Below are 17,137 nucleotides of genomic sequence, written 5' to 3' on the forward strand. Positions count from 1 at the left end.
CCCTAAATAAATTTAATATATAATAAAAGTTTTAAAAAGACTAATCTCATCTAAATGTTGTTATAACCTGGACATTTATGTAACTTGTGTTCTGTTTTTTGACCTAATCTTTTATTCGTCAAGGAAGAAAGTAGTCTGTATTTTTTTTTAAACTAAATTTAAACCTGTTTACTGTGTCAGTTATTCTTTAACACAATTTACACAATTCTTCATGTGTCTCTTTTTCTGAAGGTATCCCACCTTGAAGATTCCATTAACTTCTATACAATAACTGCATCATCACTACTTGCCCTGTGACTCAGGGAAAATAATGTGCTGCAGCTGAAGATGGGGGGTAGTGGCTCCAAATCCAAGGGATTTTGGCCTTTCTCTGGCTCAGGCAGTGGGGACGATGCAGCCAAAGATGGAAACGAGCAGACACTGGCAAGAACACGAAGTTTCCCTGGAGCTACTCCCTTTGTGTTCACAAGAAGAAGGTAAATATATGCTTAGTATTCATAAATGTTAGAAAACCTCACAGGTTTATAAACTGATTTGGAATTTATGATTTGGGATTAGATTCTGAATACTGGATAATTTATAAGCTCAATGAGCTGTTTGTTTTTGTTTATATCTTGCATTTTTATTTTAGCTGATCTCTTGCTGCTCCCCCTCTGAGGAACACTGGGTGTTTTATTTACAGTGATGTGTTTATAAGGAGTGGAAAAAAATTGCACTGTGTGCAGAATTATTAGGCAAGTTGTATTTTTGAGGATTATTTTTATAATTGGGCCACAATTTTGTTCTCAATCAACCAAAAAGACTAATTAATATCAGTTTCATATTTTTGGAATTTGATTTGTTTTGGCCATTTTATGAGGATGTCTGTGAGTGCAGGTAAATATTACTGTGGAGACTTATTAGGCAACATAATAAAAAACAAACATATACCCATCTCACTTGTTTATTTTCACCAGGTAACCAATATAACAACTAAAAATTCAGAAATGAACGTTTGCGACATTGAAAAACAAAAAAAAAACAAATCAGTAACCAATATAGCCACCTTTCTTCCCCATGACTCTCAAAAGCCTTCCATCCATAGATTCTGTCAGTGTCTTGCTCTGTTTGTGATCCACATTGCGTGCTGCAGCCACCACAGCCTCCCAGACACTGTTCAGAGAGGTGGACTGTTTTCCCTCCCTGTAGATCTCACCTTTCATGAAGGGCCACAGGTTCCTGATGGGGTTCAGATCAGGTGAACAAGGAGGCCATGTCATAATTTTTTCTCCTTTTAGACTTTTTCTGGCCGGCCACGCTGTGGTGTATTTTGATGCATGTGACGGAGCATTGTCCTGCATGAATATCATGTTTTTCTTGAATGATGGCGACTTCTTCTTGTACCACTGTTTGAAGAAGGCGTCATCCAGAAACTGGCAGTATGTCCGGGAGTTGATCTTGACTCCATCATCAACCCGAAAAGGTCCAACAAGCTCATCTTTGATGATACCAGCCCATACCAGTACCCCACCTCCACCTTGCTGGCTTCTGAGTCCATAAGGAACTTGCTGACCTTTACTGATCCAGCCTGGTGCCCATCCATCCATCTGGCCCATCAAGGCTCACTCATTTCATCAGACCAAAACACCTTTTTGAAATCAGTCTGCAGATATTTCTTGGCCCAATCTTGACGTTTTGTCTTGTGTGTCTTGTTCAAAGGTGGCCTTTTTTCAGCTTTCCTTACCTTACGTTGGCCAGGTCCCTGAGTATTGAGCACCTTGTGCTTCTCTGCACTACAGACATACAGCTCTTAAATATGGCACAACTGGTGGCTAATGGCTTCCTGGCAGCTTCATGCCGGATCCTTCTCGATGCATGGGGAGTTATTTTGCGTCTTCTTTTTTCAACACTTGATTGTGCAATGATCCCGCTTAGAAAGCTTGGCAATTTCCAAACAGCTGCACCCCTCTGAAAGACATCTGACAATTTCTGACCTTTCAGAGTCTGTCAAATCTCTTTTCTGACCCATTTTGCCAAAGGAAAGGAAGTTGCCTAATAATTCAGCACACCTTATATAGGGTGTTGATGTCATTAGGCCACACCCCTTCTCATTACAGAGCTGCACACCACATGATTTACTTAATTGGTAGTTGGCTTTCAAGCCTATACAGCTTGGAGTAGGACATGTATGAAAAGGATGATGTGGTCGAAATACTAATTTGCCTAATAATTCTGCACACAGTGTATATGAGCCCAAGAGATGATTCATAAGGTAATATGTGTATTGTTTCCCCCCCCCACTTGCTATAGCTCTATGTTCTTCGATGAGGACGGGGACTTGGCCCACGAGTTTTACGAGGAGACAATTGTGACAAAAAATGGCCGTAAAAGAGCCAAGCTGAGAAGGATTCAGAAGAACTTAACACCTCAGGTGAGATTAAAAATCTTCGAAAGATAATTTTATAAACTAGATATCCACAATTCAGACCTTTCCTGAGTGATGCAGAATAGTTTGGTTTTTATGATCTTTTAAGGCTTACATATCCATTTTGATTATGTTTTTTATTATAATCAAAATGAATTTAAAACATAAGAATAAAACTAAGCTAATTATTTTTATAATTGAACTGAAAATGAATTATTTGATTAGACCCATTCCAGTACATGCTTTTGGATGATGTTTCTAAACGGAACATTTGTGCATACTGAATAAACACCAGTCATTTTTATTTTCAATGCAAATCATCTTACGATTCCTTCCATCTCCTTTCAGGGAATTATAAACCTGGACCACCCACGCATCCATGTAGATTTCCCCGTTATCCTTTGTGAAGCCTGACCGTCTCTGCGGGACTCAGACAAGCCACTGTGTCAGCTCCGTCCTGGTTTTGCTTCTTTCCTCAACACCCTGCAAACTAAAGCCAGAAACAAATTTGAAATTACACGATCTCCTAAATTCTCTGAAGCCCCTGTTTGGAAATGCTCTTGCATTGTGTGCCGATTCTCTGCATGTGACCCGTTTTTTGGCTTTGCGTGCAGTGAGAGACGGGATGGACCGCCTGTTGGGACAAAGAGGAAAAGGAGAATCCTCTCACATTTTGGGGATCTTGGCTCGTGTGCATGTTGTGTGAATGTGTGCAGACAAAGGATGAAAACTTTAAGAGTCGGAAATATTCTTTTGCTGCAGATTGTTTTCTTGTTCCATGCATTGAACTCAATGAGTTTAGAATAAAATGCATTATTATGATTTTATCTTAAGTGAGCAATTTTTCTCTGCACATAGAATTTTATTGACACTATTTTGTTTTGCTTCATTTTGGATGGAGATGAGCTGGTTTGGGCTTGCATCCCTGTGAATTGGCAATCAGTAGCCACCCAATGAATATATAAAGGAATGGTATTATATATAATGTAACATTTGAAGGACTTGTTTCCCTGACTTCCATAACCACAAACGTACAAAGCAGAAGTGAGTTAAATTGGAGATCCTGATTTGTTTTTTCTTTGCTGTTTTGGCAGGATGTGTTTCAGATTTAATTTATTAAAACAAATTTTTTAATTACAGACTGAAATGCTTGCCTTTCATGTTTTATCTTCTACTTCTCATCATCTCATAACACGAAGAAATTGATATTTTTTAATTTTAACTGAAGCTAAGGTATGAATTACACAAAGATGTATATTTCAAATATGTATATCAGATTATTTTGATGATTATGGCTTAAAGCTGATTAACTTAGCTTCTTAGAAAACATGAATATTACACTAGTGAAGCTTGTTTTAATAGTGACTTTCAGCTCTTTGTTGTGTCTTCAGCTTGTTTCTGTTTTGGGCTGTATACTGGCCATCCCAACAGTGTTGCCATTGGTGTTGGTACTTCTAGAAGTTTATCTGTAAGAAATCAACATCAGGTGTTTAGCAGAGGGACCCTTAAAAGGCTGCTCAGACTTTGTACTTTATAAAACACAGCGGCTCATTTCCAAGAGTTGACATAACTCCCAAAATCATTGCTGAGTTTGAACAAAAGTCTTATCCTGCTGTTCTTTGTGCTTCTAGACTTGGATCCTTTTTTCCAGATGTAATGCAAATTCGACTTTAATTTTAAAATAGGGCTCTAAACAGCTGTGAAGCACTATGGTCACTTTTCTTAATGGTCCAGATTAGATGCTTGTCATGTCTTTCTGACTCAGAGGAGGCCTTCACACCAACACGCCCTGGGTGCACTTTGCTTCATCTGTGCGGCACCTTTTTCCTTTCACACAACTTTCCATGAGTATGTATACCTAGCCGTGACCTTTTTGTGGCGTACCCTCCTTGTGAATGGCATTTATGATTTATCTGCAAGCAAGCATTTAATATTAGTAGTCCTATTAGCTATTATCTCAATGATTTATGAATCTATAACAAATATGTATTGGAATTTCCTTCATTTATTGGGCTATTATCCATAAAGTCACTGCATTTTAGTTTTTCATTAACTGTAAACCATTATTATCAATGGTCAGCATTAAAGGATTTAAATATATTCACACATTGTAATACATATCGCTTCTATTGCTTTTTGGAGTGGCAGCCTAGTGGTTAGTGCATAGAGCTGGGAATCCTGAAGTTCTGAGTTGGAGCCCCACTTCCACAGACTGCCACTCAGGGTATCTGAGTAAGACCCGTCCTCCCTGATTGCTCCCCGGGCGCCCCACGGTGGCAGCCCTCTGCTCCCCAAAGGGATAGGTTAAATGCAGAGGTAAATTTCTCCAATGTGAGATTAATAAAGTTCTATTATTATTATTAACTAAATTAGTAAACTAAGAAAAATTCCCCAATTCCATTTTTAGATAATAATTACTGTTTACCTGAACGCTGATTTAAACTGTGAAAAAACTAGTATAATCTTTTGCCCTGAATAAATTTTTTCCATATTATCACTGAAATTGCTAGAAAATTAATTTAATTTAGGACTGTATCTAATTAATCAGATTAATCTAAATAAATTAATCTGCCGATTATTTTTTTAAATTTATTTATTAATAATATGATAGCCAAAGAAGATCTTTTATGAAATTAATACTTTTCCACTTCAGGAGTTCTGGATAGAGAATATTGACAGATGAAAACTACCGGTATTAAAAAAAAAATCTTAAATACAAAAGGTTTATATGTTTTTTTTTTTTTTTACAATTTTAATATAATTAATGCTCTAATTTAGTTGCTCTCTCAGCTAAAGGCATGTTTATGAGTCTCTATACTCCAGTCAACGTTAAATCAATTACTAAATTAGTTGAATATTATTTCAGTAATCGATTATTCCAATTGTTTCAGCCTTACTTTCAATAAATTTAGATATTATTTCTCCTCAAACATTCCAAACTGTCTAAAATTGTGAGAAGATTGAGTCCTATACTTAATAAAAATCACTTTTTGACATGAAATTCTAAATAATTTTTGTAATAATCAAGTGTCACTGAAAGTTGTACATATAGACACACCTGTTAATGTCCTGTAGCAAGAGAAGCAGCTGGCTTTAGTAGGTGGGAGTATAAAACCGCTCCAGGCAGATCTACATTTCTGAAACAACCCCACTTTAAAATGCAGAGGTTAATCCATCTGCTTACGTTTATGACCCTGCAGGCTTACAATTTTCTTTTTTTTTCACTTCTTATAATAACAGAAATTAACATTTTGGGAAATGGGTTTAAAACACTCAGCAGACTGGAGCTGTAGTGGAAATAACACCCTGACCTCCAGCTGAAGGGGGAAATTGCTGAAACAAACTGCTGTGTGTATAAGTTTCCACTAACTTGATGGATTTAAGCCTTTTTTTCACTTTCTGCAGAAGGATGTCTACAAAGCTGGATAATACTGCTCTCCCTAAAAGATAAGAGAAGCTATTTGCCAACATATGCTCAACATAATTACTTCTTTGAAACAATCTTACTCTGCATGAGTCATGCTTTATTCACTGATATTGGATAATTCTGGTTTTATGACCTGGGGAGATGTGGCAGAGCAGTTATAGCCCTTTGTTTATCTCCTGACAGCTGAAATAACATTCAGCAAGTTCCTTTTTTTCTTTGAAATATAACTCAGGAAACCACCCATTCCTCGTTTTGCTGACCAAGGTATATATTTAGGGTATGGACATTTAGCATACGGAATGTGGTTTTATTCAAAGGTACCAGGAACCAGTTTTCTGAGCTCATTCAGCAGAAAAATGATAAAACTCTGCTATGAATCTCATCCATGTTGTCTTTTAATAAAAGCTGGACACAGACTTAGAGTAGAATATTATAGTCTTATTATGAATTCACGGACTGCAATCAAATCATCCTCAAACTACTTAATATTGCCCAAGCAATAAAAAACAAGGGTCAAGCAGAAGTATTCACATCCCAATGTTACCAGGCCTGATTATAAAATAGAAGGAAAATCTTACATGATTTTAAATTTCTTTTACAAATCTAAAAGGTTAGATGCTCATTCATATCTTGAGCATTTTCACTCTAAAACCCCTAAATAGAATCTAGAGCAGCTGTCTGTCTGCAAAAGTCACCTTAGTGTTAAATGGCATTTGTCTGTGTTTAACCTAATCTCAATATAAATAAAGCTGTTCCCTGAAGGCCTCTATGATTAGAGAACATTAGTTAACAAACAGCATAATGGAAGTCCAGGAAATAAATCAGACAGGTCAGGAAAGTTGTGACTCTGGAGGAGCTGTAGGGATGCTTTTATTATGCAGGGACACAGAAGATTAATAGAGTTTGTAAGAAGAAGGACAGCCTTCGATATATGGCATTCCTGAAAGGGAATGGAATGGTTTTGTAAAAGCCTCGCCATGTGTTAGAATGGACCAGTCAAAGTCAAGGATGAAAGCCTACAGTCGGTTACAGATTTCCATTTTTCTACATCCTGTCAAACTTCATATTTTTGGCTGTAACATAAAATAAGAAAGGCAATATAGAGTAGTTATGTGAGAGAGTGCAACAAACAATAATCCTAGTGTTAATGCAGTTATGCAGGGACAATCAAAAGAGATCCTGGGATTAAATCCAGTCATAGGGTTTCATTTCCTCTCTGTGCATGTACCAATATCAATATAACTAAATGGTAAATGGCATGTACTTATATATCGCCTTTTTTCAAGTTAGGAGACTCTCTGTGCATGTACCAATATCAATATAACTAAAGCAAATAACAGAGGGAGGGCATTAAAAAAAGATCAACACCCAATGATTCAATGGTATGACATGAGATGAGGTAATCATCTTTATGTCAGACCAATTTAAGACAACAGATGAGATTTCTAGCATTTTTACTTTCACCGATGGATAAGGAAAATGTAAGTAAATGTAGACCATTGTTTTGCATATTGGTGAAGTGGTCAGAGAGGAGGAGTTTCATGGATATTTAAACAGCAGTTGTTAAAGGACCTCAGGGCAGAGGGAGTCGCTTTTTGACTGAGAAGCTTCATCTACTGTAGATAGTAAATAACTAATCAGCTGACAGAGTTTCATCAGAGGATTAAAGAAGCACCAACTCCTGGTAAGACACATGATAAGGCTTTTACTTCATAATATCTATACAGTCAGGGTTTTAAAGACATTTGTACAAACCAATTTATTTTCAGCCCTCAGCATTTTTGACTTTAACCCTTCCAGTGCCGGGTATCGGTGACTGTCTAGTAAGCTGTTAAGTAAGTGGTTTTCCCTTCTGTAGAACAGATCCGTTTTATTAGTGTAAACTATTTTTTTAAAACTGTTCTTTAAGCTGAAAGCCAAAATCAGCAAAAAAAAAATATCAGATACAACTGCTTGAAATCTAAAACTGTGTGGAAATGTAACTACTGGATGTATATTACTTCACCATTTTAACGAAATACATAAAATAACTTTACATTTAAATTATAGGCTTACTCTATTTTTGTTATACGCAACTATATCGATTTAGTTCGAAATGCATTGTGCCTTCATATGAATTTAATATAGGCAAAGATCATTAAAACATAATTAAACTATAATAATATAATGTACAGTTTTCTGTAGTGTTTCTTCTCTTTTTTTCTTTTTGTTGTCACATACTTAAAAAGCCTTCATCAAGCGAAATCAGCTTGAGTTATTAACTATGTCTTTCTTAATCAAATTCATGCTCAAACTTTACTTGATTTGTGGATGTCTGAGTTTTGAATTCTACTCTCTGAGCAGCAGCCCCTCTCTGTCCTGGAAAAAAAGTCTCTATCTATGTAGAACACCGATTTCAGCTGCTAGAGTTCTTAGACTTTGTTCTGCCTTCCTAAACAAGAGCCTATAGTATCCTGACATGGGCAAAGTGGATGCTGCAACATTGCAGTAAAGGCATGTGTTTTTCTTCTAGGTTCGAAAAACAGCACCAAAAAAACGAAGGCTTAAAACAGCATTATAAGACTTTTAAATGTGTCAGAATATCAACTAAATGGTATCACACAAAGATAACATGAATAAAAACAACTTCAGCTTTAAATTATGTTTTCATATATAAAGGGAAATCTAAACACAATAGAACTATGTCACAGGCAATATCCCGTAAACCTTATAAACTAATAACTGCTGCCATAACTACCATTTAGTCTTCCACATTGCTGTTAGTTTTGACATGCCTTGTTGTGAATAATAGTTATCCTTCATAAAAAGACTTGTTAAACCCTAATATACTTATAGTTTTTAATTATAATAGACATCAGAATCAGAATCACTTTATTAATCTTTTGCTGGAAATTCATTTCTTGCAGTGCACCCTTTTAAAGAACAGAGAAAAATGAGATTTAAAGCACAATAGAGCAAAAATAATATATAGTATAAGATATATATAAATAAGTAAAATAGTCAAATAACAACACAGTGTAAAATTACACCCTTCCCATATAAACAGTGTAATATAAGATATAAGAATAAAATAAAATAAGGATCACAGTATATACAATCGATAGTATTTACAATGCTGCTCAGTACCAAATAACAATTATTGCACATGACTCTGTTATTGCATATAGAGAAGTAATGAAATAAATAAATAATAAGTAATGAAATTAATTGATGTCAGAGAGATGAATTATACAGCTTGTTGGCCTTGATGGACTTCCTCTGGTGTGTATACATGTATATGTTTCAATTAATTATAGATTGTTTTCCTTACTCATACTATAATACAGTAGTATAAGGTATAAAAGTTTAACTATTTTTATCTCTGTCAGGGGTCACATTAGCTAAAGCAGAAAATGTCAACTTTTTAAAGAAATGAATAAATCATCTTCACTGACACCACAAGGTTAAACAATCTAAGGAGAAAGGAAGTGAAAGATTATAGGCCGCCTATATAGATAGAATGACACAGTTCCTCTCCTCGGGGACTAGATTTGATAAATGGAGCAAAATGTCTGTATCCAGGCTGATTAGAAGCTGCTGTGACACCTAGATTAGACGCCAGTCTATCAGATTATACCCAGCAAGGTAACACATAAGTTTGCTGATGGTGTGTTTGAGGAAGTGGACACGCCTTTGCAAGGAGTGCGCCCAAAATCAAAAGAATTGAATGTGTTCATATGCCGCCATTGTTAGAAGAGCCTCAGGGCTTATTTCTATAACCCTTTCTATGCTTGGATAAAAAGAAAAAAAAAGAATTTAAGTTTAGTTTTCATCCAGTAATATCTCCCTTTAAGAGGATGTTGTTATTACTATGAATCCATTCTGGGTCAATCCTACTATTTAATGCCTTTCAAGTCCTCAATGACATAATGTCCTATATTTTGTGTTATGGCGAGTTTATACTTAATTAATTAATCCTATCAGATATGTTTGATAATTAATTAATAATGAAATCTTATTTGAATTAAATCTTATTTTTCATCTTATTTTACAAACTCAAGTTAGTATTCATCTATTGAGATTGCAATTCAAATGCCCACCTCCAAAGCAACCTCTATTGTCAAATGACATGTAATAACAGTTATTTATAGAGGAATAACATCTACAATGTCAAATAATATCTTTATTTGAACTTTTTTTGTGTGTTTTACAATGGCTGATTGATGTAGTACAGCTACGTTCATCCTATTACAGTTGTTCATGGTAACAGGGTAGACACATATAACAGGGTGGACTTAAAAAGGCAAGAGAAGTATGTGCTTTCTATGTCGATTCCTATTTAATGCTAATTCATTATTTATTTTTTTAAGTTATTTACAGTTTTCAAAAAAGGATTGGTAAAAAATATAAATGTCAATGATGGTGAGGATTGATTTAGACGCCCACCCTGTTACATCTGGTCCCTCCTGTTACCTTTATCTTTTTATATTAACTAAATAAAACCAACAAACATCCTGTTTTGTTTTGTGAATAGTAAAGTAAAATAGTAAATAGTAAAAATCCAATCAATCAATCAATAAAAAGTTTAGCAAAAGTTTAGTTAATATTTTTTTCATTCATTACGCATGTCCTGTAACAGGTTAGACATTTGATACTTGACTTTTGCTGAGAAATAGCTAAAAAGCAGGACAGTATGATATTCATTTTCTTATAGTTGAAGAAGTCCTTCATTATAGCAACAAAAACATTATATCATATTACCATGGCCAAATATAGAAAACCAAATAAATTATCCATTTGGGGTTAAAAACATGAAGGGTCACAAACACGGTCTCTTCTTTTAATATTTATTCAAATTCAACAACACTGGAGGGGCTTTGAACATGAACAAATCATTGAAGGTCATACACCAGCATTAAGTCCAAACCTAGAAAACCCTAACTTTGTTTCGTTAGAGGTCAACTTCGTGGAGTGAAGAGCATCACTGTGCTGTTCTTGTTGTGGGTTTTTTCTAATTTTCTTTTCAGAAGTATTTTGTTCTTTATCTTTTGTTATCCCACACAACATTATTTTTCTTTTTTAATACTCAAGATCATTTCTGGCAAATGTGAGATGGATTTGCTGGTGAACAACCTGAGAAAATTGTGTTCTTCTTCGTGTAGCATTACCGCCACCAACTGGTAAGGAGTGTAGAAAATTGTGTTTTCTGGTGAACCATCAGATAAAGCGCAGGCAGCATTTGGGGCAAACCAAAGATGGGGGGATGATAGCCCTCACTGGAATACAATTATATCCTTAAACTGACAGTTTACTTAATTATTATTGTAATTTTTTAAAGCTATAAAAAGGCTTTTCATTTAACAAAAACATATTTTTGTTTTAAACTAAACCTGACAATGATCTAGGACCCCCCCCCTCCGACAGCAGTTAAATGGGTGTGTCTGTTGTTGCTCAACGTTTGCTCTGTCCCTGTCCGTCCAGCGCTTTCCTCTGGTTTACACTCTTCAAAAAATGTCTTGAACAGGCTATCCCTGCTGCCTCACATGGCTAGGAGGTCGACAGCTAACTTATCAGACGGTTTCATGGTTGGACCAAGTGAAAAGAGCAGGTGAAGTACGGAGACTGAAACCCAGTAGCTAAGTTAGCATCGTAGCTATTAGTTTCATTGAAACTTTAAGCTAATGTACCTGAGTAAGCTGTTAGCGGATTGCTAACTCTGCAAAAAGAAGTAGAGGAAGTTCACCACTTTAAAGGAAGCTGAATAATTTAACGTAGTTTGATCGACATTTAACTGTTTTGTTCTGGTAAATGTGTTTGCTGTGTTTTTAAAACTGTTTGTAAACTAAACTATTATCCTGGACTGATTTTTTTCTGTCTACATATTGTATCTTACACTAATTTCACAGCCTTTCTGTGTGTCATTTAGTAACAGAGGAGAGAAGGTGAGCAGGGACCACCATGGAGGCTGCATTCCCCTCCTTCCTCTCTGCCTCTAACCATCTGTCCTGGTTCATCTTTGCTCTGTTTACTTCATGGATGATCCTGGGTTCAGCAGACACAAAGCAGACAAGATGGCCATTATACTCCCAGAAGCCAGTTCTTCTGGTGTGGAACGCTCCCACTCAGGAGTGTGGGACACGACGGGGTGTTACGTTATCATTGGACCAGTTTGACATTGTGGCAACCCCCAATGAGGGTTTTGTCCGGCAGAATCTCACAATGTTCTATAAGGAACGCCTCGGGCTTTATCCCTATTATGAGACTGACGGTGCTGCGGTGAATGAGGGGCTTCCACAGCTTGTTAGGCTTATCGAGCACTATGAAAAGATGCCTCAGGGTCTAGACAAATACATACCAGACCATCAGGCCAAAGGTCTGTCTGTCATTGATTGGGAGGAGTGGCGGCCCCTGTGGATCCGAAACTGGGATGCCAAAGACATCTATAGAAGGAAGTCGCGTGAATTGGTGGCCCAAAAAAACCCCAAGTGGACCCAAGAGCAAGTTGGGATTGTTGCACAGCAAGAGTTTGAGCTTTCGGCTCGCAAGTTCATGCAAGAGACCCTGAGACAAGCTAAAAGTCTGAGACCTAATCAGCTGTGGGGTTTCTACCTGTTTCCTGATTGCTACAACCATGACTACAAAGCCGGGCTGAACAACTACACAGGACGTTGTCCTGCGGTTGAGATAAAGCGCAACGATCAACTGAACTGGCTGTGGAAGGAATGTACGGCTCTTTTTCCCTCTATATACATGGGTTCTGTGCTGCGCTCTACAAATCATGGACGCTTGTTTGTGAGGAACAGGCTGAAGGAGGCGATGCGCCTTGCATCTGTAGGGAATGGTTCGGCACGTCCTGTTTTTGTGTATACCAGACCCACTTACAACAGTGAGATGACCCTTTTAACTGAGGTTAGTTGATCACTTCGAAATGTCATGAAGGGATCTTTAACATTTATCAATCGAGGAGATTTTGAAACCTCATTCAGAGGCACTGATACAAGATTTGTAGGTCTTGTTCAAATTTGACATAACCAGTACTGATTTGAAGTTTCCCTGTGATATAGGGGCTCCTTATTCTTTTCTGTTGTAGAATCTGTAGAAAATACAGTTAACAGTAAAAACAAAAAATCTTCAAATTCAAACTCTGATCACACTGCAGTCTAATCTGTTTTTTCTATGCTAGTCAATTTCCCATGCATCTCTGAAAGAGTCGCCCTAAAGCAAAAACATAATAAAATACTGCATTGGGCCCTTAAACCCTAGGGTCTCTTGTAGTTGCTAAATCTTTACAAGTCTATTAAAACAAGTCTATAAAAACGTTAGATTTGCTTGAGAAAGATTCAACGGTTTTAAGCAGCTTTAAAATTATTTTAAGTCATAATAACTTATGAGTTTACTTCCCAATTGTTAAAAGAATAATCTTATTTTTTTATTATGTTTTTAACTGATTTAAAGTCGGATGTTATGAGTTAAATAATTTCTTTGGGTTTCAGCTTTGCTCACAAATTAATCTAAGCAAAAGCATGGGAGGAGGACACAAGTTACTTGGTATCTATTTAAAAAAGATACAATTTTTAAATTTACATTTGATCATCTCAGTTTTAGGTCAGAGAAAAAATAAAGATTCAATATTTTTTTTCTCCTAGTGCTGCTTAGATTACTTTTTAATTATGGCTCAGTGACATGAATGCTTGCTGAATAAGAATCAGCCTCATTGGACAAGTTAAGAATAAACAAGATCTCTGATGTCTATTCCGTTCCACCTTACTTTGAATGTACAGACATTTTAAATGAGAATAAATGAATTTGTTGGAAGCATAAACAAAATTGTTCATTGTTGGGAGCCAAAACTGGAACTGTATTGTGTGTTTATAAAACGTAAATGGATTACATTTCAGTATAATTCATTTTGTGTTTATCAATTCTCTGTGTGAAATATTGGGGGGAGTTTAAACTAGTTGCTTGTCAGCCGTAATTGTTCCTTTTTTTTTTTTTCTTTTAATGTGTGGCGGCTTTAACAAAAACAGTTAATTTGATAAATACAATACATTGTCTTTAATCCTTCACCAAAAAAAAAATGAGAGTTAAACTAAAACTAAGCATTAAAATGATAAGAATAAATAAAAAATAGCAAATCAACTATTCAGTCTATTTAAAACTAGCTGAATTAACAAACACGTCTCCAGACTAACAGAAAAAATCCTAAGCCCTTATGGTTTGTCGTATGCTTAAATATAGTCTTTGTCTGAAAACAAGTTAGTCTGGAACATGTTTCTAATAAAGTAGCCCACAAGGCTTTGCTTTTTTTTATCTCTTACATTCATCCAGCAATTTGGGTAAATTTTTATAAACTTGGGTAAATTGTTTCCATAATGTTGTTGTTGCAGATAAGACAATAACTCTGGTTATTGAGTTAACTCTTGGCAATTACTATTTATATGACTACTATTTAAAGTGTTTTATTTTACTGTAACTTCTTGAGTTGTATACTTGAACACCTTTTACGTAAACGCACCTTGAACAACTAATATGTGTTTGTACATCCTTCGCAGAGAGATTTGGTCTCCACCATTGGTGAGAGTGTTGCCATTGGAGCTGCGGGTGTGATCTTCTGGGGGGACACCTCCTATGCAAGTAGTGTAAGAGCACTAACTTCCCTTGCCCTTTGATGTTCTATAGGCTGCTGTTTCTTTGCTTTTGACGTAAAATATTCTCTGTCCTGCAGACCAGCTGCTCTACCTTGAATAACTATCTGCTAGGACCACTGGGCCATTACCTCCTCAATGTGACCAAAGCAGCGGAACAGTGCAGCCGGATGTTGTGCAATTTTCGTGGCCGCTGTCTTCGCCGAGCACCGGACAGCGACGCTTATCTGCACCTCAACCCCTCCACTCAAAGCATAATTTCTCAGGGTGGGAAATTGAAGGTCAGGGGATCCCCTGGGCAGGAAGAGCTGAAGACTTTCCGCATGCACTTTAAGTGCCAGTGCTACACCGGGTACAGGGGTGATGTCTGTGAGCAGAGAGAAGGAGGGTGGAATAGAGGCCCCTCCATTTTAGGGACCTGGCCTCTCTGCTTTCTGCTTCCACTCGGACTTCTCTCTGTTCTTCACTGAGGAACCTAAGAAGCTTAACGATTCACCAACTGTGCCATTGCTCAAACAGAAAGTTTTGGTAATCTGGCATAGAAATGAAATGAAGTTTGTTGCGCTTTAGGAGCAGCAGGTACTCGCTGCTGGATTCAGAGGGTTTTATTACAGCGCAGACTGAAGTAAAACCACAGTTTGTTTTCTGGAAATAATTTTTTTTGTATTTATTTTATGAAAAATAACAGTTCATTTAAAAACTGGAAATTTGAATAGATGTGTAGCTGATAATAGTGTTGAAACAGTAGATCTATCTGCATAATGTCCTAATTATTGGGCAAAGACCTGGTTAAATCAAATTTTGAATGGCAAATACAGCCTTAAACATAAAATATGCCAGATTTCTAAAAAAAAAAACAAAAAACGCAAGACTTAATTCTCTTTTATCCTTATAGAAACAGTGTAGCTGGACCTTCCTGTTTCACCTTGGTTTTGTGCCTTAAGACGTTTACAAAGTGCTATTTTTATATCTGCCTTTTAAGACCAAATTTTCCTGTTTTTCAGCTTGGTGCTTTAAATAGTGGTATTACACTAATGCCTTTCAGCTTTTTGGATTCTACAGTCATATCAAGTACATTGGAATAACGTTGAAAAGGTCATTCGGATAAAAAAGGAATAAAATATGTACTTAAAGTATGTTTAAAACCTTTAATTTGACAGATGAGCTTTAATTCACTGAGGATGACTTAACTGTATTTTGATATGCCGAAACGAATAACATTAGTTTACACGTTTTTTAAACTGTGAAACGAGTTATGCCAAAAAATATTGTATTAATTGGCATTCAGGTAATGTCATTTCTGCCTTTGTTTTATCTTATTAAAGGTTTCATTGTCTTAAATCAAGTTTCAATAAGTTATCATAAAGCACAGTTTTATATCAATATTAAAACAACTTCTGATGTCAGCTCTTCATGATGGGAACTACATTAGCTGATGGAACAGGTTCATATTTCTAGACTGGCTGGTCCTATTTCTGTAAATCTTCAGTGCACAGACAGGTCTGCAATAGTGTCTTGTATATGTAGCTCATTCCTGAGTCTGCACTTTATATACTTTGTAAATGAGGCTTCATTGTGTATTTGTTCTTGTGAAAAGTTGTGTCCTGTAAGCCTTTGGTCTGTGCAGAGCAGAACAAGATGCTTTTACCATTATGGAACTGTATCCCACTGTGTGAATTTTGTCCAAACTAGTGGGAAGGTTATTGGTGTGCATTTCTAAGCATGTCTCCAAATTTTGGGGGCATGTGATCAAAAAGCTGAACATGCATTCCTCTGTGCCATTCTGTTTTATAAGCAGAGTTGTCTCAATGTTTATAAGACTTACTAGAAATATAAAAATTCTATTTGCCATAATATACAGCATTCTTTTTTTATCTGCTAAAATCGAAATGTTACGTATCTTAAACATTTCATATTTTAACCTGGATAATTACAATATTAAAAATATGGTTTCTGCACAAACATTTTTGTCTTGTTTCTTTACTGCAAAGAGAAAACATGGACCTTTGGCAACAAGCACTTAGCAGATCACAGTAAACCTGCTTTTGTTAGAGCAATTATTTTTGCTTTACCTTTACTAAGGTCAATTCAAGTTCAGAACCATAGTTGAATGCAACTAGAATGGAGTTTGGGGGGGGGATCAATTTTCACCAAATAAACTACCATCTAAACTTGTCTTCCTGCTGTCTTAGGAAGAAGAGTTATTTTTTAAGTCAAGTGCCAAACATGTCACTTTAGCAGGGTGTTTTCAAACATGTTACACACTTTACTAATTAGGCAGATTCTAATTTAATATTATTACCAGAGGTTTACATGGAGGTTGACATTTTTGAAGGGATGATTTCTTATTGTTTTTAGCGGCTATGTTGTTAACTATAGTCGGTAAAGACGAAAATTTTTTTTTTCAAAATCCAAATGCAACCTCAAAGTAAAATAAAAAAAATATTTGTTAAAAGGGGGTTCTATTATAGTTGAAAGAATAATAATGAATAATATGAAACGGGGAAAAAAAAGTTTTCAAAACCTGTTTATAAAAACTGCAGTTTTTTATTGGTAATTTAGATGTTTCATAGTTATATCTCCTCAGTTTACGGTACTACAAAAATTTAAATAGAAATTGTTTAGCCTTTTTACTTTGAAAATCTTAAACGTTTACGTTTACTCTACAGGAAATGACGTAAG

At 36.0% G+C, this 17,137-nt stretch overlaps 2 protein-coding genes across 6 annotated transcripts in view; both read left to right on the forward strand.

The window, feature by feature from the left end:
• Positions 1-3,551, forward strand: part of LOC107102909 (tumor suppressor candidate 2-like) — a 7,162-nt gene extending 3,611 nt beyond the window's left edge. The window contains exons 2-4 of one of the 2 annotated variants that reach the window (XM_015402366.1): positions 232-476; positions 2,290-2,410; positions 2,753-3,548. In XM_015402366.1, coding sequence (XP_015257852.1) covers positions 328-476; positions 2,290-2,410; positions 2,753-2,818 — 336 coding nt within the window. In that variant the 5' untranslated portion in view covers positions 232-327 and the 3' untranslated portion in view covers positions 2,819-3,548. Of the gene's footprint in view, positions 1-231; positions 477-2,289; positions 2,411-2,752 lie in introns of both variants that reach the window. The other variant, XM_015402367.1, reaches the window with a different exon arrangement.
• A 3,834-nt stretch (positions 3,552-7,385) lies between these two features.
• Positions 7,386-16,405, forward strand: LOC107102915 (hyaluronidase-2-like). 4 transcript variants are annotated; one of them, XM_015402376.1, is made up of 4 exons: positions 7,386-7,515; positions 11,737-12,719; positions 14,363-14,449; positions 14,536-16,405. In XM_015402376.1, the coding sequence occupies exons 2-4, from the start codon at positions 11,769-11,771 to the stop codon at positions 14,923-14,925; spliced, it is 1,428 nt and encodes a 475-aa protein (XP_015257862.1). In that variant the 5' UTR covers positions 7,386-7,515; positions 11,737-11,768; the 3' UTR covers positions 14,926-16,405. The 4 variants fall into 4 exon arrangements, with proteins under 4 accessions (XP_015257862.1, XP_015257863.1, XP_015257864.1 ...); XM_015402377.1 differs by lacking the exon at positions 7,386-7,515 and adding an exon at positions 11,057-11,423; XM_015402378.1 differs by lacking the exon at positions 7,386-7,515 and adding an exon at positions 11,057-11,418 and having other exon boundaries at positions 11,743-12,719.
• Positions 16,406-17,137: the final 732 nt, after the last annotated feature.

The sequence above is a fragment of the Cyprinodon variegatus genome, unplaced genomic scaffold (genome assembly GCF_000732505.1).
Source record: "Cyprinodon variegatus isolate N-32 unplaced genomic scaffold, C_variegatus-1.0 Scaffold1340, whole genome shotgun sequence".
Lineage (NCBI taxonomy): Eukaryota > Metazoa > Chordata > Actinopteri > Cyprinodontiformes > Cyprinodontidae > Cyprinodon > Cyprinodon variegatus.